Source organism: Lodderomyces elongisporus, chromosome 3, assembly GCF_030384665.1.
Source record: "Lodderomyces elongisporus chromosome 3, complete sequence".
Classification (NCBI taxonomy): domain Eukaryota; kingdom Fungi; phylum Ascomycota; class Pichiomycetes; order Serinales; family Debaryomycetaceae; genus Lodderomyces; species Lodderomyces elongisporus.
This window is the reverse complement of record NC_083675.1, coordinates 1541615-1564253: the sequence shown is the minus strand read 5'-3', so window position 1 is coordinate 1564253 and position 22639 is coordinate 1541615. Positions and strand designations below refer to the sequence as shown.

General features: G+C 36.8%; 8 protein-coding genes across 8 annotated transcripts; 4 read left to right on the top strand and 4 right to left on the bottom strand. All coding sequences in view use genetic code 12, as the record gives it.

Annotated features, from left to right (window-relative positions):
- Positions 1-734: 734 nt before the first annotated feature.
- SEC18 (transport between ER and Golgi ATPase protein) lies at positions 735-3128 on the top strand (the record flags this gene model as incomplete). The annotated part of the gene is made up of 1 exon (XM_001525429.2): positions 735-3128. The coding sequence occupies one exon, from the start codon at positions 735-737 to the stop codon at positions 3126-3128; it is 2394 nt and encodes a 797-aa protein (XP_001525479.2).
- A 276-nt stretch (positions 3129-3404) lies between these two features.
- On the bottom strand, positions 3405-6370 carry MNN2 (mannosyltransferase; the record flags this gene model as incomplete). Its single annotated transcript, XM_001525428.2, has 2 exons — positions 3405-5172; positions 6315-6370. 2 exons carry the CDS (start codon positions 6368-6370, stop codon positions 3405-3407), a joined length of 1824 nt encoding a protein of 607 aa, XP_001525478.2.
- A 298-nt stretch (positions 6371-6668) lies between these two features.
- Positions 6669-8522, top strand: PVL30_002901 (uncharacterized protein; the record flags this gene model as incomplete). The annotated part of the gene is made up of 1 exon (XM_001525427.2): positions 6669-8522. One exon carries the CDS (start codon positions 6669-6671, stop codon positions 8520-8522), a length of 1854 nt encoding a protein of 617 aa, XP_001525477.2.
- Positions 8523-9819: 1297 nt separating this feature from the next.
- SPA2 (component of the polarisome) lies at positions 9820-13962 on the top strand (the record flags this gene model as incomplete). The annotated part of the gene is made up of 1 exon (XM_001525426.2): positions 9820-13962. The coding sequence occupies one exon, from the start codon at positions 9820-9822 to the stop codon at positions 13960-13962; it is 4143 nt and encodes a 1380-aa protein (XP_001525476.2).
- A 225-nt stretch (positions 13963-14187) lies between these two features.
- Positions 14188-15192, bottom strand: CWC15 (complexed with cef1p; the record flags this gene model as incomplete). Its single annotated transcript, XM_001525425.2, has 1 exon — positions 14188-15192. The coding sequence occupies one exon, from the start codon at positions 15190-15192 to the stop codon at positions 14188-14190; it is 1005 nt and encodes a 334-aa protein (XP_001525475.2).
- A 348-nt stretch (positions 15193-15540) lies between these two features.
- On the bottom strand, positions 15541-16767 carry PVL30_002898 (uncharacterized protein; the record flags this gene model as incomplete). The annotated part of the gene is made up of 1 exon (XM_001525424.1): positions 15541-16767. The coding sequence occupies one exon, from the start codon at positions 16765-16767 to the stop codon at positions 15541-15543; it is 1227 nt and encodes a 408-aa protein (XP_001525474.2).
- A 520-nt stretch (positions 16768-17287) lies between these two features.
- On the top strand, positions 17288-18280 carry RMP1 (RNase MRP subunit; the record flags this gene model as incomplete). Its single annotated transcript, XM_001525423.1, has 1 exon — positions 17288-18280. The coding sequence occupies one exon, from the start codon at positions 17288-17290 to the stop codon at positions 18278-18280; it is 993 nt and encodes a 330-aa protein (XP_001525473.2).
- A 385-nt stretch (positions 18281-18665) lies between these two features.
- On the bottom strand, positions 18666-21176 carry STP2 (C2H2-type zinc finger transcription factor; the record flags this gene model as incomplete). The annotated part of the gene is made up of 1 exon (XM_001525422.2): positions 18666-21176. One exon carries the CDS (start codon positions 21174-21176, stop codon positions 18666-18668), a length of 2511 nt encoding a protein of 836 aa, XP_001525472.2.
- Positions 21177-22639: the final 1463 nt, after the last annotated feature.

Here is a 22639-nt window from a genome sequence, read left to right as displayed (position 1 = left end):
ACCGGTAATTGCGAAAGGAAAAACTGCAATTAAATAATAAAGGAAAAAAAATAGGAAAATGAAGGAACAAGGGGGGATGGAAGGGGAGGGGTGAGTTTTATAAAAAAAAAGAAAGGAAAGGAATTGGGTGAATAGAACAGTAGTTATGGTTTGCGTGAAAGTTTAAACAGGTTCGTAATCAATTTGTTGAATAGTTTTACATGACTCAACACGAAAAAGCCTCAGTTTATTTTTCTGAATTCTTCCCGACGTCATAGTATCGATTATGATGAGGGTCGAAATACCAAAACAAAAGGAAAAAAAAAACCCCGCGATAAGAATAGTGCTTAAACACTCTACGTTGGTAATTTCTCTGAGGTAGTGTATATCAGTACAAAAGAAAAGAAAATATTAGAAAGAGAGAGAGAGACCACGATCCATAACAATTTTATAACACATAGACACACTTTTTAAAGGAAGCGCCGCCAAAATAATTCAAACACACGTACACACATATGCGTCGGTTCGTCTGGGAGGTAAAAAGTTACAGGACCTTATTCTATCATTTTATCAAACAAATCAAAAACTGAGCCATCCTAGATATTACACAACACTTTTTTTCTTGCCTCTCCCTTTTCCTTTTCGGTTTTCTTTGTTGTTTTAGTTTTATTTTTTTGGAAACTTTTCTGATTTCATTTTCTTTTTAGCTCCACATCTCTTTCAATACCAAGGAGCTCTCCCAAAGATACTCAATGATGGAAAAGCTAGGATTCAATAAAGTGACGAACCACCCATCATCACCCAACCAACCCAGAATTACCCATAATATCCATATTCCACACCCGCAACTTCAGGATCTGCCACCTCAACCAAGAACTCCAGTTGAACCAATGAGGAAGCAACTAGTGGTTAGTAATGCACCAGGAAACGATGTTGTTGTTGCCAACTGCATAGCAGTAAATCCAAACGACTTTGCCCATGTCCCAAACAAAACACCAGTGATATTAGATGGCGTGTTTGTCTACTCAATTGCCAAAGACGAACGCATGAAGCCTGGTTATATTGGTATGGCAGCCAATATGAGGACCTGGGGAAAATACTCGTATGATCAAACTGTCCATGTAGAAGTATACGATATTTTCAAATCTGGACAACAACAATTGTATCTTGGGGCTTTGGATATCCTGATTGACTTTATCAAACCCAAAGCCAATGCAGCTCCATTAAATCATGATGATTTAGTCAATATTTTCCACCAAAAGTACGATAATCAAATCTTGCAGCCTACACAAGTGATATATATGGAGTATCACGGAGTGTTTTATTTGCTTAAGATAGACCAAGTGCAGGTTATCGATGTGAATACTAAGGACAATTTACCCAGCTTCAAAGATTCAAGTGATATCGGTACAAAGGGAATTCTTATAAAATCATCAGATGTCATGTTTTACCCATTTGAAAATTCCAAAATCACCATTTCCAAGAGCAAGAGTTTGAAATCGAGAATCTTTGGAGGTAATGGGAACGAAAACCGTCACCACCGTACACGAAAGCAAATCATCAATCCCGATTTCAAGTTGGAAGATTTGGGTATTGGTGGGTTGGATTCGGAGTTTCAGGACATTTTTCGTCGTGCTTTCAACTCGCGGATCTTGCCACCTGAAATTGCAGAGAAGTTGGACTACAAGCACTGTAAAGGTTTGCTTTTGTATGGACCACCTGGTACGGGAAAGACTTTGATAGCTCGTAAACTTTCCAAAATGCTAAATGGTAAAGAGCCCAAAATTGTGAACGGTCCCGAAATGTTGAGCAAATTCGTGGGTGCTTCTGAAGAGAATATTCGTAACTTGTTCAAGGATGCAGAGGCTGAATATAAACAGAAGGGTGAAGACTCTGATTTACATGTTATCATATTTGACGAATTGGACTCGGTGTTTAAACAAAGGGGCTCGGGTAAAAGCGATGGCACAGGTGTTGGGGACAATGTTGTGAATCAGTTGTTGTCCAAGATGGATGGTGTTGACCAGCTCAACAATATCTTGGTGATTGGTATGACCAATAGACTTGATCTTATTGATACGGCATTGCTAAGACCAGGTCGTTTTGAAATCCAAATTGAGATTGCATTACCTGATCAAAAAGGAAGAAGAGATATATTTGCTATTCATACTAAGAAATTGGTGGAGAATGGGTTATTGGGCAAAGATGTCAATTTGGATGAATTGAGTATTTTGACCAAGAATTTCACTGGTGCTGAAATTGAAGGTCTTTGTAACTCTGCTAAGTCACATGCAATCTCAAGACACACAAAGAAAGGCTCCTTGGCTCAAATTGATCCAAACTCGATCACCGACTTGCAGATTACAAGAAACGATTTTCTCTTGGCTTTGGATGATATTCGTCCTGCGTTTGGAACCGATGAAGAAGATTTGGCACAACAAGCTAAACATGGAATAATATGGTTCAATGATACAATTAGGCACATTTTCGAAAAGGGGCAATCCATCATTGATGTTGTTAAATCGAGCGAATCTGAAACTTTAAGGAGTATGTTGCTCTATGGCCCACCCGGTGTTGGTAAAACAGCTATTGCCACGACATTAGCATTAAACAGTGGATTCCCATTCATCAAGATGTTGTCTGCAGAAACATTGGTTGGTATGGGTGAGGCAAGAAAGATTCAAGAAATTGACAATGTATTCAGAGATGTGCATAAATCGCCCTTGAATGTGTTGGTGATTGATAAGATTGAAAACTTGATCAACTATAACCCTATTGGACCTAGATTTTCAAATGACATTTTGCAGACACTTATGGTGTACTTGACCAAGCAACCTCCAAAGCATAGAAGATTATTGATCATTGGAACAACGTCACAATACTCTGTACTTAAGCATATGAACTTGACTGATAGTTTCAATGATGTTATTGCAGTCCCACCTGTGCGCTCAGTTGAAGAAGTTGGCAAAGTGTTGGAGAAGTTGGGTTTCATGACTTCTCATGACAGACAAGATATCTTGAGCCAATTGTCGCAGTATGACATCAACATAGGAGTCAAAAGCTTAATTGATGTTTTAATGGTCAGCAAATATTCTAGAGATTCAGTTGACGAGGTGGTAGGTAATATTGTAGAGAAGATGAATGGTTGATGAGTTAAGTAGAAAAAAATTTTTAACTTGCCCAGTCTATACTATATAAATTTTTAAAAATAAACAAATAGAGAATAGAGAAAAGAGAAAATGAAATGTAATAAATACCTATCCCGCAAGTTCTTTTGGGATCCCTTTTTTTAGTTATCATTATCATTACTATCAGTTACCCTTTTCTTTTTTCAATTTGAATTTTTTTATGATTTTCAGGCCCAATTTTTTTTTTCTTTTCTTTTGTACTTTTTTTTTTACCATTATTCTAACTATTAAGATAACCTAAATAAAAGTTTTTGTTGATCCCTTTAGCCACTTCAAGTGTGGTATAAAGACTTTCTCACAACGCTCTCTGTTTTTCTCCTCGTCCGCTTGAATATAGCTTAGGTAATTACCCATATATTCTTTTCTCATTTCCAATTTCGTCTCACCATCAATAGCCAATCCGTCCTCGCCGTAATAGTTTGGACAAATCGATTCGGTGAAAAGTTGCAACACACGCAAGTCGAAATCATAGCCAACATTCGTATTGATGGCTTCATACATTCGGATGTGCTCTCCGCTATCAGCATATACAAGATCATGGTTATCAACAAGCCAATCTGGAAAGAACTTGGGGTATGACAAGTGCATAAACACGATATCCACTTTCTCAGGCTGTGGTTCCATATTGGATTGTACAGGGTCGAAATGAGCTAATGCTTTCGATTCAAACTTATTTGTAGCTGCTGAATTGTAACCCGTCCACAAGAACTGCTTTTTCGTCTGGTGCCATGGCTCATCCATCACCGTTGCAGCGGCAATAAACGTCTCCTTGTCACCTTCACCTGCAGACCCTTGGGTCAAGATTGGATAGTAGAAATCGGGGCCAAAGACATTATAGTACAATGCTAGTAATAAAGTTCGCAAGTGATTTGTTTTATTAATGATGAACATTCCGGTCTCCGAGGTGGGGTCTGGTAGTGCTCCTTCAAAGTCATGAAACCAAGAGTTGGCAAATGTGTATTTTGACAAAGGCTCTAAATGGTCCTCGCCGCCGGCTTGCTTAATGTCGTACTTGGAGTATCGAAGCTTGTTTTGCTTGACTGGGTGCTCGGCAATGTCATAAAACTTTGGGTTTGTAGTTCTTGCCCATGCATCGGGCCATAATATCATTTGTTTCTGTTTGTACAATTCAGAGTCAAATATGTAATCCATATTCTTTGTTGGGAAATTATCCGAGTCCATGTACAAAACATTTTCAAATTTGGAACTCAACAATGCTAGCATTTTGTACTGGTACCCTCCTATTTTAAAACGATCCAGTAGCGACTGGGCCAAGGCTTTGTCAAAGACATTGCATTGTGCATTGTATTCTTGCGCAATGTGAGTACAGAATTTCTCTTCATATTCATCTTCTGATGCAATAAACAATTCAATGGGTAATTGAGCTCCAGTGGCTCTGATTTGCTTTATAACAAGGTAAGATAGCCAACTATACTTTCCACCACCAACCAATACATAGCCCGAAGATCCTTCATATTCGCTCCAAGCTTCGTCACTGCGCACAAGGTTGCCAAAAGTGACGACTCCTTTGCTTCGAAGCAAACTGGGGATGTGTTTAAATACATATCTATGATGACTATCTTTAATGGACTCAAAAACATCTTGAGGGATATCCAAAACGTTTTCAAGATACTCTTTGCTGAACAAGAAATCATCTGTTGTTGAGAACAATTCTTTTGCCTTTTCAGTAGTGTACTTCCCCTTGATCAGTTCTCCCAGTATGCTATAACTCTCCAAGCCATCGAAAAAGAGGCTATAGTCTTTTAATTTCAGGTTCTTTGGCTTTGGGTATTCGTGGAGGTTTTCTGGTGGTTCGTGGCCTGGTAAGACACTATTGCCTGGCGTTTGCTTCCTATTCCGGCCTCCTTGTGGGGCGAGATCCACCTTGGATATCACCGATTGGTCAAGAAGTGTTTGTAAATCGTCAATATGATAATTACTTGAGGTATACAAGTGAGCACATACAAAACAAATAACGATGACGGCCAATATCCGTAGCCCGTGTCTAAATAACATGCCACTAAAGTGAGTGTGAAGTGTGGATGGTAATAAAAGGGTGTTCAAATGTTGGTGTTGAAAATAACAACGTTAATTAATATTTTTTTAAAAAAAAGAAAAAAATACAAGAAATATAAAGGAAAAGAAGGAAAGAAAATAAATAGAAAATAAATAGAAAATAAATAAAAGAAAACATAAAAAAAGGTATCTCTTCATCTGTACATATATATGTATATTTCGTGATACCTTATTTCTTGCTGAATACTTTATTGTTTTGTATATATCTATAAAAGAAAACAATAGGATGTAACCACATAGTTCACAAGAGAATTGAAGAAAGTATTAGGAAGATTAAAATTTTCATGCTCATGATTAGTCCACCTGGCCTTCTCCTTGCAAAAGTTGCATGTAATGGAACAATAGAGGAGTGTGGGAACGTGTTTGCGCGTGTGGGAAAGTTTTATTTGAAGAACGAAATTCTGGAATTTCTCCTTTCTGCAAGCACTGCTAACTTTAGTAGTAAACCATCAAAACAATTATTATTTGTTTTCTGCTTGCTTGCTACCAAATGACCTATGTCCAAGCTTGTCTTTCTTTCTCTCTTTCTTTCTTCGTATTATTTTCTTTTTGTATATAAAATGTAATCTCAATACATAAAATAAAAAATAAAATAAACGAGTAGATAAATCTCTCTAGAGTGCTGTATATGTGTGTGTACCAGAGTATTGACATTGTTAGTCTCACTATTTCCCTCTACTTCTCTATCATTATCATCAGCATCATCATCAATATTGTTGTGCTTATTGACTTTATTCTCGTCATGAAAAAACTATAGCAAAAGTTCTCATGAAGCAAGAGCTCCTAGCAATTTTTAATTTTATTTTATTTTTATTTATTTATTTATTTTAAATTTTGGTTTTGCTCAAAGGAGTGTCACTGATGTTGCTAAAAAACGTTTTTGACACATTGAAGGGAAAGCACTACGCCGCTTGTATTTCTGTTTTGGGACATCTCTAAGTTAAGAAAAAAAGAAGACAAAAACAGAATTGGATATTACTAATCGTCTCCAAATCTTTAACTTGCTCTATCCAAAAGACCACATGCAGTAACTATTACTACTACTATTACTACTACTACTACTACCACTACTCCACTTTTTGAACACAATCGACATAATCATTATCGGTTGTCTCATCTCTCACCATTTTTATTTTTTGCTTAGACACAAAAGCAATATCCAATATCCAATATATATATATATATATACATCTAAAGGTATATGTATTTGCTATGAATAGACCAAAGAACCCCCAGATCCTTCTCAAGAAGCTAATATTTTAAATTTTTTCTACAACCCAAACTAAAACATTTCCTACCTTTTCGCCTTCCAACCCTTTCATTTCAATCCCGCTCCTATCCACTCTAAATTTTGTTTTATTTCTTTTTTTTTTAATTTTTTTAATTTTTTTTGCCTTTTTGTCTGCTTTGCCATTTTATTTGCATATGTTCAAAGTATCTAGAAGAATGTCTCATACAACGAAATTCTTAACACTACCCAAAACCAGCTCATTCACAAAACACATCACTCCAGATAAGCGAGTTCCCGATTTGGAAACAGCACTTGCGAATGAAAAATTCATCACAAACAAACCACGAAACTTGGTAGGTGGTGGGTTCACATGGGTATTGCCCACAAAAAGGGACGAGTATGAGTTCTTAATTGCTAACCCAAAAGCATTGAGGGACCTCGGCTTGGATGAAGTAGAAGATCCCAAGGACCCCATATTTCAGCAGATTGTAAGTGGTGAATATTACCTCGATAAAAAGACCTTTATGGACAAGGGGTTCCCCATGCCTTATGCCCAAGCATATGCTGGCTGGCAATTTGGCCAATTTGCAGGTCAATTAGGTGACGGCCGGGTTGTTAGTCTCTTTGAAATTCCCAAAGCTTTTCCAGACGGTGAAAACAGACCCGTTTATGAATTGCAGTTGAAAGGTGCAGGAATGACTCCTTATTCGAGGTTTGCCGATGGAAAAGCCGTTTTGAGATCATCGATTCGTGAATACATCATTTCTGAACACTTGAATGCCATCGGCGTGCCTAGTACCCGTGCATTGTCCTTGACCTCGTTGCCATCTACATTTGCGCAGAGACACGCGGTGGAAAAATGTGCCATAGTTGCAAGGTTTGCTGAGAGCTGGGTGCGATTAGGTACTTTTGACCTTTATAGGTATAGGGGCGACAGAGATGGCATTAGGCAATTGTCTAATTACGTTATAGACGAATTGTTTACAATTGATGGAAAACAGTTTCAAAATTATGAACGCATTGTGAGCAAGAAACCAAACTTGATCACTATTGACCAAGATGAATTAACAAAGTACGACAAGATGTATTACGAAACAGTTATTAGGAATGCTGAAACAACGGCAATATGTCAATGCTATGGATTCCTAAATGGTGTGCTCAACACAGATAATACTTCAGTACTTGGATTAACGATTGATTTTGGTCCCTTTTCCATTATGGATAAATATGACCCAAACTATACACCAAACTCGGAGGATCATCAATCGCGTTATGGCTACAGAAACGTTCCCACTGCAATATGGTGGAATTTAACACGATTTGGTGAGGATCTAGCGGAATTGCTTGGTGCTGGTAATACATTGCTTAATGACCCTGAGTTTGAAAAGGGTATTAAGGAAGAATGGGAAGATCCAATTATCAAGAGAGCTACCAAGATTATTGAAATTGGTGGCGAGATTTACTTGTATGCGTTTACCAAGAAATATGTAGAGACTTTTTACAAGAGACTTGGTTTATCCCTGCAATTGATTGATGAGAATGAGCCAGAATTGCAAAATGTGCAATTGATAACCCCCATGCTCGAGGTGTTGCAGAAATTGCAAACCGACTTTAACTTGTTCTTTTTGGAATTGCAAAATGCCGATTTCAATCAACCTTTGGAGCTGATTGCTGAGTCTTTTTTGCTGCAATATGATTCTAGCACACATAGATACCACAAGGAAGACATTAGCAAAGAACTTGTTGACTGGTTCAAGATTTACCAGCCACTAAAACAAAAATCTAAGGAATTACAAGATGATGCAGCTTCTAAACAGTATAATCCTAAATTCTTGCCAAGAAACTGGATTTTGGACCAAGTTATAGAGCAGGCCACTGAATCTCAAGGAAAAGATATCACTTATTTGAACAAATTACAAAAGATGAGCTCAAACCCATTTGATGAGAGTAAATGGGGAGATGAGTTGAAGGATATTGAACAATCGTGGATTTTACAAGGAAAAAAGGGTAACGAGTATTCCATGTTGCAATGTAGCTGTTCAAGTTGAGTTAGTTAACTAGAGTAACCATGATTTTTTTTTCCCTTTTTTCTATCCTTTTATTTTTTTCGTTTTTAGTACCTTATGAGCGATAAAACACTTAACTACTTTCCTCATTATCGATCTTTCTATAATACCTGAATTGTAACTTCTTAGTTTACATGTGAACAAATAAAGAAAAGGAAATTTTTTTTAAAGTATCTAATTCAGTTCATTTTGTTCATTATTATTATTTTCATTGTTTCCATATTGCGTGTTTCTATTTTGCCGTTTTGGGGGGTTCAGTTGGTGATTACAAGAGGCTGTATAAATATATATATACATATATATATAAATAGTCATATATCACGTCTAGTATGAATGAAATTAGCGACGCGTCTAATAAATTTATTATTATTAAAAAAAATAAAAAAATAAAATAAAAAACTTAAAGTGAACAAGAGAGAGAGCATTGTAAATATGAGATCTAAACTATCACAAAATCAATCAATTATATATATATGGTAATATTATTTCTTACAATGTATTTATATTTGTATATGTAGATTTGCCTGCTCCTGTAATCTTTTGCAAAGTGTGCGTCGACAGATCCTTCAACGGAATCTACCACTACCTTCTCCTTCACAAGATAGAGAAAAAGGGTACGAAAAAGTCTTATAGGACGGGTAGAACGTGTGTTTTTATGGCTAGTATACATACCATGTTAGTTGAATAGTTCCACCAGTTGATTGTCTTGGTATCAGTAATTATTATTTTTCTTTTAATGTTTTTGCCTCTTTTCGAAACTCAAAAGTTGTATGAAGAAATTTTTGAATTTCTATACAGAATTCAGTTTCATCTTTAATTCTTTTTTTTTTATTTTTTATTTTTTGTTTGCGCTCCTCTTCCTCTTCCTCCCCCCCTTGATCTCATATTATATCGTTGTATTATTGTAATGAAGCTATAATAATATTTTTACACAGAGAGTGTGCGATTGTAAAAAGAAAAAATAAAAATAAAAAATAAATAAAAAAAAAATGAGAAAATGAGAAAATGAGAAAAAAAAAAAAAAGGAAAGGTTCACCAAAAGCTCAAAATATCAATAAAAAAAAAATTTGGCAGCACAATTGAGATTCGCCAATTGAAAAGCTTTTGTATAGTTATCACTCACTTCTAGATTAACTTATTGAGTAAAACCAGAACCTGTTGTTCATACTATATAAACAATCTACCCATATTTTGATTAGTTGACTAGTCTCGATTTAACCTTTAATTGTTACACTTCAAGTAACGCACAACAATCTCACCAATCTTATTGTAATATATTATGAGTGAAAGGGATCTTGTACACCATTACAAGGTATTAAAACAATTTCTAGACATTTCAGATGACCAAGAAGCAAGATCGAAATCAACATCATCTAGAGCACAAAGAGCAAGAGAAAAATTATTGAAGCTCTCCTCGGCGCAATTCAAAGAGTTGAGCACTGATGTCTATGATGAATTGAAAAGAAGGATAGATGAAAGTCGAGAAGAACCCGATTACCTCTTACCAAAAACATCATTCCATCCAAAGCGTAACCAAGCAAGACAAAAACTCGCTTCTTTACCACAGTCTCGATTCAAGGATCTAGTTGCTGACATTTCTTATGAAATAGAGAGAAGAGGTCTTCACGTTGAGTCATCGCCGTCGCAAAACCAACACCAACACCAACGCAACGCATCAGTGCACAGTCAAAACCACAACCACAGCCACAACCACAATTACAACCACAACCGTAGTCAAAGTTTTGGTCACAGCCATCGTCCATCTGTGTCATCATTGTCGAACCATAATGGTACAACCAGCCATGAGCGAAAATCATCACAAGCATCTTCATACCATACTTCAAGAGACCAAAGAGATCAAAGAGATCAAAGAGATCAAAATGGTGGACATCACAGCCGTCAGCCTTCTCATCATTTCAATAATAGTATACCTGAAGAATTCCCCGAAAATTATGATAATGATTCTTCGGTCAATGTAACCTCGAGTAAGAACATCACCTCCCCTGCAGCTGCCGAAGTTTCAAACCAGTCTATTGGAATCCAAACATCAACAGTTGTACCTACAAAAGCCAACTTGAGCTGGTCAAGCGACGAGGAAGATGAAGGTGAAGAAATTGACAACAACGATGACTTTGCTGGTAAGGAAAAAGCAGGATTAAAGGAAAGAAAGCGAGAACTTGAAGAAGTTAGAGATATAAGCCAAGAGAGCGATAGAGCATTTGACCCAAACGGTCGAAATGAACGTAAAGGGTCAGTTTCAATGCAAAATGCAATGCAAAATGCAGTAGTACCCGATCGCAGTGAGGAGATTCTGAAGCTCAAACAGCAATTACAGGAATACGAAAAACGCGTGGATATACTCAATTCAGAGAAGGATGCATTAAATGAAAAATACAACTCTTTGCACGAGGACTATAAATACTCTGTGGGCCAAAACAAATCACTTAGTGAGGAGCTAGAACAAATTGGTCAGGAAAGAAAAGAGTGGATGTCAAAGCATGATGTCTTAAGCAAATCCGTGAGCAACCATTCTCAAGTCTCTGAAGAATTAGAAAAAATCAAGTCCATAAATGCTGCTTTAAGACTTGAGAACCAATCATTAAAAAGCACTTCACCTGTTCACAATAGGGCGAGTGTTGCCTCTATCAACCAACACTCGATGTCCAATAATAAAGCTCTGAACTCCACAATTAACGAGTTCTTAGACAAGCTCGAAGGAACCAAATCCTTGGATTCTCCTAATGATCCGTCAATTAACGCAGCAACAATTGCAGATCTCAGAAACCAAATTAAACTTTGGCAGCGTAGATATGAAAATGCCAGGGCAAAATCAATTGCATCCGAAATCAAAAAATCCAGTCTTTCTAAATTTGATTTGAAACCGTTTTTGTCTTCACAAGGTCTTGTATCAATAAAATTGGTTAGCGATGTACAAGCATCTTTGGAATCATTTTTCATTTACATTGCAGAAGAAAACTTTAGTGCGGATGTTTTGTTTTCCCTGATTTCGAAAATTGCAGTCAATGTTAATGAGATTGCTGCGCAAGCAGAAGATAGTCACCCTAATAGTAATGAGAACTCAATTCTTTTGCGCGAAGCAATGGCATATACAATCACTGCAACTAGATACCATGCTATTTACAAGCAATTGTTTCCGAGATTTATTCTCGAAAAAGCATTGGGGGAACTTGTATGTATTTTGTGCGAGTTGGTTGCTGTTGTGAAACTCAATGAAAACTCTGTCAATTCGAGCAAAGTGGTAGTTGAAAAACAAATGGCCAAGCAATCGGCAGTGAGTGACAACTTTGGAGCAAGACCATTAAGAATGGCCAATAAACTTAGGGAATTACAAGCACATCCCGGGTATGCCAATTCTAATTCAAACTCAAATTCAAACTCAAATTCAAGCACCAACACCAAATCAAACTCAAACTCAAACTTTACCGCCAAACCTAATCTGAACACGAATCCAGTCGTAAACTCCAATCAGAGTCAGAATCAGAGTCAGAATCGTAGTCAAGCTCACTATACGCCGAAATCTTTATTAGAATCAGGAACCGGAACTCATCTACAACAGTCCAATGAAATTTCTCCAGTACAATCTGAAAATGCGCTGGAAATGCCAAATCAAACAATTCCCGGCACCTTCGAAGATTTCAAAACTTCACAAACTCCACAATATCAAAACGATAGAGCCCCTGGTGCTAATGGTTCTAGTTCTAGTATACGTACCGATAATGCGCCTGGTGCAAATGTGCGTTCTTTAAAAGAGAACCTTTCAACATCTTCAAGCGACAATCTCAAAAACGATAAGCCTCTCTCGGAAATCACCACAAACAGTGATTCGGTTTTTCGCAATCGTTCAGAGCGTAAAAACGCAGAAGTATCTTTAGGTCAATCTAAGTTAATGAATCCTCACGTTGTTGATAGAAGCGCACCAATAACAGATAGTCAAGAGGAGCAAGAAGGGGACGATGGGGACGAAGAATTTGAACAAAGCAAAGAGCAAAACCCTAGTCAACGCTACGACGTGAACGAGAATATGAAATCTCGCTTTGCTGGTGGTCAGCCTCATTCTCATGTAGCTGCTTTAGGCAAGAGATTTGAAGATTCTACCAAGTCAGATGAAGAAACATCGCCATCGGCTCCAATATCGGCTGTGAGAAGGGGAAATATTTTGGATAGGGTAAAACATTTTGAAGATTCCCCTCCGCGAAGTCAACCAAGAATGCAAAGATCTCCTGGTTCGTTGCAGTCACCATTTGATCCATCAAAAGTCATCAAAAAGGTCAAGGAACCAGTTGAACACTATAATGAGTCGAGTTCTGAAAGTAGTAATTCTGAAATAAATACTGATAAAAATGCTCGGGGTGATGTTGGACCGCTGTTGAGCATTGGTAAAGGAAGAGGGCTTTTTCAAGCCTTGAAAGAGCGTTTTACCTCTGAACCCGAACCATCTTCAAGCCGAGACTCTGCATCAACACAAGCTCTATACAAAGATTCAAATAACAATTCAAAGTTGGAATCAGAACCAGTTTCGAGGTCAAAGGACGAAGAATTTTTCTCCTCGGAAGCTCTGAAGATCGATGCTCGAGTTATCAAGAGCAAAGATGATGCAAGAGTAGTTTCCATCAAGAGACCTCAAGTGTCAAATGACGCCGATACACTGCAGGAATCTCAACCCAGCGTAGATGAGCCAACGAAAGAGAGAGGTATACCAAAACCGCGTGTCACGATCAATGAGCCTTCTGGTGAATCCCAATACATTTCAGAAATGCACAAAAATAATTACGACAAGGAAGATAAGTTTGAGGACGAGGATGAATCGGAGGAAGAAGAAGAGGAAGAAGAAGAGGAAGAAGAAGAAGAAAATATGGAGGCGGCAAGAGCTAGACAAAGACAGGAGTACCGTAAGTCTATGGCAGCTCAAACTTTTAATGTCGATTTATTTGATATTGATGATCCAGATAATACATTGACTCAAGTGTTACTTTACTTGGAACATCAAACTGTGGAAGTAATCAACACCATTCAGTCTTTACTTGGAGCTATTAAAAAACCTAACGCCACACGTGGAGATTTGCGAGAAAAGTCCAAAGCTATTACTGTTGTCATTTCGCAAATGACGGAGGCAACGAATACATCTATGAATCAAACACGTAATGCCCAATTGAAAGAGCATGGAAGCTGGGTTGTGAAATCTTTGGAAGATTGTCATCACCGAATGAATATTTTGTGCAAGCCGGGGGATCGATCTGATCTGGAATTTGCCGATAAAAACTTTAAACAAAGACTAGCAGGTATCTCGTTTGACATTGCAAAGTGTACAAAAGAATTGGTGAAAACGGTTGAAGAGGCAAGTTTAAAGGAAGATATTGCTTATTTGGATGCTCGAATCAGTCATGCAGACGACTTGACCTGATTGCCTATTTTCTCAATCATCGCAAACATACGCTGTCTAATTTCCTTTTTTGTTTTCATTTTAGATGTGAATTAATTAGCAATACGTAGATTAATACACACACGCATATATATATACACCCATATATTTATACATCTATTTATATTCATATTCATAATTGCATATACTTTCAACACTTAGTATATGAATATACCATGATTTTTTCATTGATGAAAATTTGCCATTTCACTTGAAATATTGCGACATAAAATCTTGGTGTGATCGAGATTCTAAGGCGTTCGTGGTGTATCCATTTCTATCAACTCGAGTTTTTGTTTTATTGAATTTGAATGCTGTATTTCGCCAATCGGATGTCTTGGTGCTTTGATTCGGATGAAAGTTTGCCTTTACGATTGATGTAGAAGAAGACATTTCTTTTCCAGAAGTTGACAGGGTATTCTTTTCCTCCTTCAATTTATTAAGCTCAGCAATAAGTGCAGCTGTTTCCTCCTCCTCCTCCTCCTCTTCTTCTTCCTCGTCCTCTTCTTCTTGCTCTCTAATATTTTCTTTCTCGTCCAATCCTGCTTTATACAAATCTTGATGTACATCTAATTTGATTTTCTTATCAACATGATCGTCATTTTGATTATCATTTGAGGATTTGGAAATCATATGTGATTTTGACAGATTCTCTACAGAATGGTGAAATTGACTTTCGCCATTCTTATCATCAGCATCTTTCTCTAAACCACTTCTCTCTACGGTGCCAGTTTCAGTTTTCGGTAGTCGGTTTTTCAGTAAACCGCCAAGAGTGGACGTTTCTTGACCTCCATTCGCCTTGCCTATATTCACATGCTTCTCCTGTAAACCTAAACCCTTGTAACCACTAATACCATTATCACCCTCCCTTTTGTCTTTTTCTACTTCCTCAACATTATCATCATCATCATCATCATCATCATCATCATCATCATCATCATCATCATCATCGCTTTCGTAATCAACTAATGCTCCGAAATTGTTCAGCGGCAAGGTTGCATCAGCTTTCCGTAATGATCCAGATTCAACTGTTGCTTGTTTAGAGTCTTGCTTGAGCTCTTGTACCGCCCGAGTGAATGTTCCTTTTGGAATGTCCTTTCTATATTTCAAGTTTTGTTGCTGCGGTAATGCCCTTGCGTGAACTATCGAGCCGTGGATGCTTATTCGTTTACCCTTTTTACCCTCTAATGTAGGTCTGTGATTTGTAGTCATTTTCAAAATCTAGCCAAATTTTTTTTGTCGGGGAGATTTCCTTTTTTCTTTTTTTATATAAAGTAGTTGAGATTGTTTGAAAAATGTTTGCTAATACGATTACACTTGCCTTGGTCTCTAAGGTATGGGATGGATATCATGAAGTGTTATCGCGATGTACAATATGTAAGCATAATTTTATTTTTGTGAGTGCGGCTCCTAACTATTGTTGTTAATTCTTAAAAATACACATATTACTACTATACGGCTTTTTCTTTTCTTCCGTTTCTAAATCTAAGGAAGAAAAAACAAACGTCTAAAACAGACCTGATTTTTTTTTTAAAAAAAAATTTAATCGTAAAATACTTGCTACTCTTCATACTCAATTTCATTTTCCCAATCAACATCTTCATCGTCCTTCTCCGATTCACGTTTCGGCATCAATTCACTCATAATTGGACCACCCAACTGGTTCAACAAATCATTTACTTGCTCAACAACAGATGGATCATAGTCGTCGACTGCATCGCTGTTGATGATCTTGAAACCTGTGGTAAGAATCAACCTTGCCTCGCTGAGCAAATTCGTGATTTCCTCGTTATCGTCGCTTATTTGCTTCAACTTCAGTATTTCAAAATCTCTATAATCAACATTGGCATCACCGTTTGCGTGTTGAGAAATATTGGCTGCTCCCAATTTTTTTGCCTTGAATATATTAGCTATTGCTTCAATATAAATGGCATCCAAAACAGAGTCATTTATGTCCTGAACGTTGGATGCAATGTCTGTTGCGGTATCGTACTCTTCTAACTCAATTGCAAATTTCGACAATGTAATTAATGGTTGGATCAATTCCACATATTCCATTCCAATTTCAAATGCATCTTCGTCATCCACTTCGGTTTCTGTATCCACTGATGCTGCTGCTTGGTCCCTTTTGAGATTAGCAAAATCTTCTAATTTAGTCTTTTTAGCTTTGAACAAGTCCCACCCTTTATTTAGTGCCTCAATCGCTTCATCGTTGCGCTGTTGCGAGATTCTTATTGATGATAACTGTGAATATGCTTCCGGGTTCAGCGGGTCAATGGATAGACTAAACACTATCAACTCATTACATTTCGATTCTGCTTCTTCTTCCATACACAAGTCCGTCATCCATATCTCTATGCTTGCAAAAATACCAGAGTTTAATTTCTTGATTATCCATTTGCGTAAACTTTCTAAAGTATTGTGTCCGCTACCGACTAATATAGTTTGCACATCTTCATTTCCTGTATCTTGAATAAAGGACAATTGTTCATTGAGTTTGTTGAGACCAGTATTGATGTAATTTAAACCATCTTGGCCACCTATGATCTGACCCAAATACAAAAATTTCTCTGATCCCTGATTTGCTTCTGGGTCTATTTCACATGCACTTGTTAGAACCTGGTAGGCTTCTTCTAGTTGATTATTCTCGAGAAGAGTTTCACCCAAGATCGAAAGAAATTCTGGTGATGATGAATTGGCCTGAATATGCGGCGAAAGGATCTCCAATGCCTTTTCTGGTTGTGAAGTAGCCAAGAGGGCCCTTGCTTGTGCAATAATCTCTGACATTACTTGTTATATTCGTGACAATAAAGATAAAAATTAGAATCACTATACTCGACTTTAATTGTGTGCAAGATCAGGTCAATTTAGATGTAATTGTATATAATGTAAAATGAATTATATGGATTTATATTTAGTGTGTTTAGAGAACTGAAATGAGCATCCCTCTCTGCTCGCTGGATCTACCAAAAAAAAAATTGCGCTTTTTATTAGTACCTAGTTGAAGATGGAAAACCCAAAAAAAAACAAAAAAAAAGAAAAGAAAAGAAAAATAAGAAAAGCACAAAATTACGACAAATATAAATATCACTTTGTGATGTCAAACCTTTAAGACTTGAGGCACTGTGAAGATTAGAGTTCGAATCAGAGCATGATCATCATCATCATCAGAATCTTAAAACTTGGCCAAACAACAATAAAACAATTTTCACATTTGAAAAAGAAGTAAAAGAGAAAAGAGAGATAAGAGAAAATAAATTGAAAAACGAAGAAAGAAAAAGTGAGCATTATATCATTGAGAATCATAATGAATGAAGACACATTTAATAGCTTACACAATGATTATGATGTACTCTACTTGCTTCAAGTAAGATCTAAGAACCAGCATCGTCAAAAACACTGGTTCAAATTCATGAACATTACATGTCGTCATCTTCGAAAGATTATCAAGTTACAAATAGACATTATGCGTGTTACTTCTGCTTCTAACGGCAGCACCATCCTGCCAAAGATACTGTCCAAACTAGAGTATAAGAGGAAACAGATTGTTGATTTAGCACAGCATATTCTAAAGATCTCACGACAAGCATATTATGCATACAATTCCATCTTAGTGTTAGGTCAATTTATCACTCTAGGGTTTGCGTTACTTGGTAATTTGGCGAGCATTGTACAATTATTGAGTAAAATACCCGGTGTAAAAGTATTAAGGAAATGGGACGTGAATGTGGTTGCTCTAGGGAAGAATGATGTTGCGCGAGATATTGAACAGAGAAAAGCCAATACAGTTGGAAATTATGAAGAAGGTGACGACTTGGGTGAAGAAATAAATTTTCATGAGGAGTTTGGCGATACAGTTTATGATGCAAATTTTAGTCTACCAACATCGAATTCAAAAGTTGTGGAAAGTGTATCTGCAACAACTTCATATGGAGACGAGAATAGTAGGGAAAAGCTAAGACAAAATGCCGAAACCAGGACTAAATTAGAGAATTGTCTGGAAAATACCATAGGTAAAAATATGGACAAGATCACAAACAAACACTCCAAGACCGAGTCTAATGCAAATAAATTCTCTGCAAAGAGTGGCATAATGCAAATCAGTGATGAGCCAATTGACAATAAAGCTCAAGCACATCCAACATCAACCCAAAAAAAATCTGATACTGTAAAGAAGAAACGTAAAGCATCGGTCCATAACATGTCCATAAACGATATCTTTGGTTCCTCTTCGAAAAAACTGAAAAAATCAAAATCCAAAACAGAGAAAAGTGTCAAACTGAAAAAAGCATTGACTTGATATAGATACTCTGTGGGTCAACACAAATATACATTTGATTATCTACAATCAATTATATAACGAACTTAATGAAAACCAAGTAAAATATATTTAAACTTACATTTTAAAACTAAATCATCTCTAAATCTAACCCATAAATAACAAAAACAAAACAAAAATAGAAGCTTTTTCAAAAAAAAGAAAAAAAAAAGCTACTTTATAAAATAAAATCAAACGTAAAAAAACAGAAGTAAAGTAAAACAGCATAATTCAAAAACTCAAAATAAAATGATAAAGTAATAAAAAAAATCTTGGAAAAAAAAATAAAACATAACATAGCATGGTAAAAAGAACAAGAAAAGGTGTATAAAAGATAGAGTGTAACTTTTGGACTCGACTTTGCTCATCATTGGAATTGATAAAGTGGTTGACTTTCAGGTGCTGCAGCGTACGCTGATTGCATCTGATATGGTTGTTGGTATATCAGCTGCGAAAAGAAAACATTATTGACCATAAATGATGATTGGGGTGATTGTTGTTGTGGTTGTGGTTGTGACGATGCTGGTGGTGGTGAAAATTGTGCATCACTATATGATTGTGAGGAATTTACTGCGTATCCTATGTCTATTCCCTGATACTGTTGCTGATGATGATGAATATATTGCTGCGTTGTTGGTTGTGAGAATTGCTGTTGGTGATGATGTAACTCATGTTGCAAAAGATTGATTGGTTGCGGTGAGACCGAATGTTGTTGGTGTTCGTAAGCTGTATATTGTCTAGGCACCAGTTGTTGAATCATTTGTACTGGCTGCACTGGCTGCACCAGTTTGACTGATTGAGTTGATTGCGCATTCGCCATCTGATTTACAACGGTACTATCTAACTGGTCAATATCAAGACAAAATTCATCATCATCATAATCATTATAGTTTATTTGGGCTTGTCGGCTGATATCACTATGGGCAGTGGCAATTTGCTCAAACAGGTACGGAGTTTGGATATTTGCTCCTTTTGTTGCGCTAATGGCACTTGTGGGCAAAGATGATGTTGCCAGTGTAAACTTTTTATTCGATATATTCGTACTGGATGCAGTAAATTGTTGCTGATCTCGATCTGCTTGATTCGGCTGTCTTGCATATTGATTATACATCAAACTCAATGGCGATTTACTCATATGTGATTGTGGAGTGTATGGAGAGTGGCTAGATGAATCGTATATCGATGACGATGAAACAGAGTTTGGTGTATCTGCATCAGGAGGAGATGGTTGTTGAGCAAATGTGGAGGATGACAATAATGATGGAGATGTAGCCGATACTTTTGTAGTTGAATCTTGATTAGCATCACCTTGTGCTTGGGTAGGGTTATTGTATCGACGATTGTGTAATTTTTGTTTTTGGTGAAGGCTCTGTCTCTTTCTTTGCTGCTTAGCTAGTCTTTTCATCTTCTTTTGTTCTTGTACTTCTTCATAAACTTTTGAAGCATATGGCAATAACTCTGGATCTGTAATCGTTTCATTTCTTTGCAACTTCTTTCTCAATCTATTTTTGATCCTTGATTTTCCCTTGTAATCTGCGGGTAAAAATTGACACTCGCCACCTTCCACGTGGATTTCACACCACATCTCAGCATTCTTGAAATATTCTCCGCACATTGCACAGTGACCTTCTGATGTTGGACGGTCTTTTGTTTTGACATCCTTGGGGTATAAGAAATGTCTTGATTTCAAGTGCGTCTTATAAGTGTCTCGTCTTGAGAATCCACCACTTGGATGGCACTTGTGTTCAATGCTGTTATCGTCGATAAAAGTGCTCTTTTCGTGGAAAGGACATTTATAAGCCTTTTCAGAGGAGTGTTTCTTCATGTGTCTGGTGAGGTAACCTTTGACTGTAAAGACAGCATTGCAGTGTTGACAGGGGTAGGTTTCGCCCTTATCACCGTTGATGGACTTTGCGCCTGCTGCATTCACGTCTTCGTCATTGTCTTCGTTTCCTTCCGAGTTCAAGTCGATACTATGTGGAGAAGAAGTCTGGTCCTTCTTTATACTGGCTATTTTCTGAGACAATGTTGTTTCGTTTGAAGAGTTTGACATTGTTGGTGATAGGTCGTTCGAGTGAATTTCGGGTGATGCAACCTTACCCTTGTTATCGAGTTGAGGTATCCTAAATGCATCCAACTCGTTTCCTTGTAGAGTGCTTGTTGTACCGATACTTGTATTGTTAGTGTTTGCCGAGCTGTAATTTGTATTGTGGCTGTTCTTGCTGCTGCTGCTGTTGCTATTGCTGTTGTTCAAGATACTATCGTCGTCCGTGAATACCCATTCCAACTCACCTTGTGAATTTCTTATTGGGAGTAACCTCGTTGTTAAGCCCATAGAACAGCTGGTGGGTACCAAGGAGTCTTCCAACTTGTCTTCTTTTATTTTCGTAGCGGTGGTAGTATTACTTGCATTTGCACAAGTGGGTGCTTGTACTTTTGCTAAATCCTTGTTGAAACTAAAAGAAGGGAACAAGTCTGATTTTGGTGAATAGTTGTCTCCATCATCGTTGTGTCTGGTACTCCTTTCATTGCCAAATGTACTCTTTTGATTTATACTGTTGCTAACGATGCTTGTGCTTGTGCTGGTGCTTGTGCTTCTGTTGTTGTTGTTATTATTACTATTACTACTATTATTGCTTTTAGAGTTGTGGTTGATCTGTTTGGTTTGCTCTAATTTTGTTGAGTATTTTGGTACAAGTATATCAAAGGAATATGTGGATACGAGAGATACTAGCGTTGCATAAAGGTATTTAATAAATGTGATGATTATAGTCCATGTTGAAGTTGACGACGACGACGACGACGACAGAGGTAGGCTCAGTGTCACTTTTGTTGGTGCTTGCCCATCCTTTCTATGACGCAAATGGCTGAGAGACATGTGTGTTGTTGATTTTAGTTGAGGCATTTTCTTCTTCCTTATACTTATTTCTTCAAGTATAATTTGGTTCGGTATATGTTTGAATTATCGAGTTTGGGAGTTGTATCCTTAGTTGTTGTAAAATTACTTTGCTTTGCTTTGCTAGGTGAGTACCAATATTATTATTCTTTTTATTTTCTACTATTAAAAATAAAATGATATCAGTCCCTTTCTTTTCCTTCACCTTTAATAGTTGCAGTTTGAAGTATTATTCTTGAGCTTCTTGTGGGGTGGATGGGATAACGATGGGGAATTATTATAATTATTATTATTATAGATGTTATTTTGTTTTCTGGTTATTATTTTATCAATTCTATTGCTGAAAATAATTTTCTTTATAGGCGAGGTATATGTGTATATATGTATTATAATTTTGTTGTTTTTTTTTTTTTGTTCCTCAAAAATCTCTTGTGACGAGGGTGGTTTGAGTAAAGCCTGAGTCTCTTTACTGAATCTGTATAGCCTTGTAAAACTCAAAAGTAGTGTTTTCTCACGTTATAGTTGGTCTTCGTAGCAGTGTTTGTGGTGGTCTTGATGAAAATAAAAGCTTTTGTTCAACTTGTTCTAGTTGTTGTTGTTGTTGTTGGTGTTGTATTAGAGACTATGAGAAGAGTTTGTTTGTGTGAAAATGGTGTGTTTCCTCACGCCCTGTTGTCACCTTTTTTTTTTTTCTCTTTTCTTTTTTTGCTTTTTCCCCCCTTTATTGCTTAACCTGTTTTGTTTCCTAGGCTCCTCTCTCTTCCTCTCTCTATCTATGGTAAACGTATATGGTTCTAAGTATGGAATGAATAAATAGCGCATGACAAAAGTACACTACCCCATGCATACAAACAGAAACCTATCCCTCTCTCTCTCTCTTTCTCTCTTTCTCTCTGCTGTATCCTTTGTGATTGCTAATATATTAGTAAGCAATAGAATATTAGTGTTTATTACCGTCAACGTTAAATTACAAATAGAAATATTAATATGCATTTGTGTATTGTTATACCTTTGTTACTCTCTCTCTCTCCCTCTCTCTCTCTCTTTGTTTTATTTTTGCCTATTATTATAGATTATACTGCTACTATTGTTTATACATTTTTTATTTTATTTTTTTACTTATTTTGTCACACGTACACTACCTTTTTTTTACTAAATCCGATACTCTAGGGTTAGGTTCACCTCTTTTTTTTGATTTCTTAGTTTATACCCCCCTCTCTTTCCCCCCCCCTTTCTCCCATACTCTCTTTTATTGGCAATTGAAGTACCAGTAGCAATAGGAGTAGCAGTTGCAAAGTCAATCAACAACACTTTTTTGTTTATTTTTTTTATCTTTATTTTATTTCTTATCTTATTAAAGATTGGAAATAAGGATATACTTGTATATTTTGCACATAAAGACTATTAACCCTAACCCATTCTTTGTGTTCTTTTATTGGAGGTAT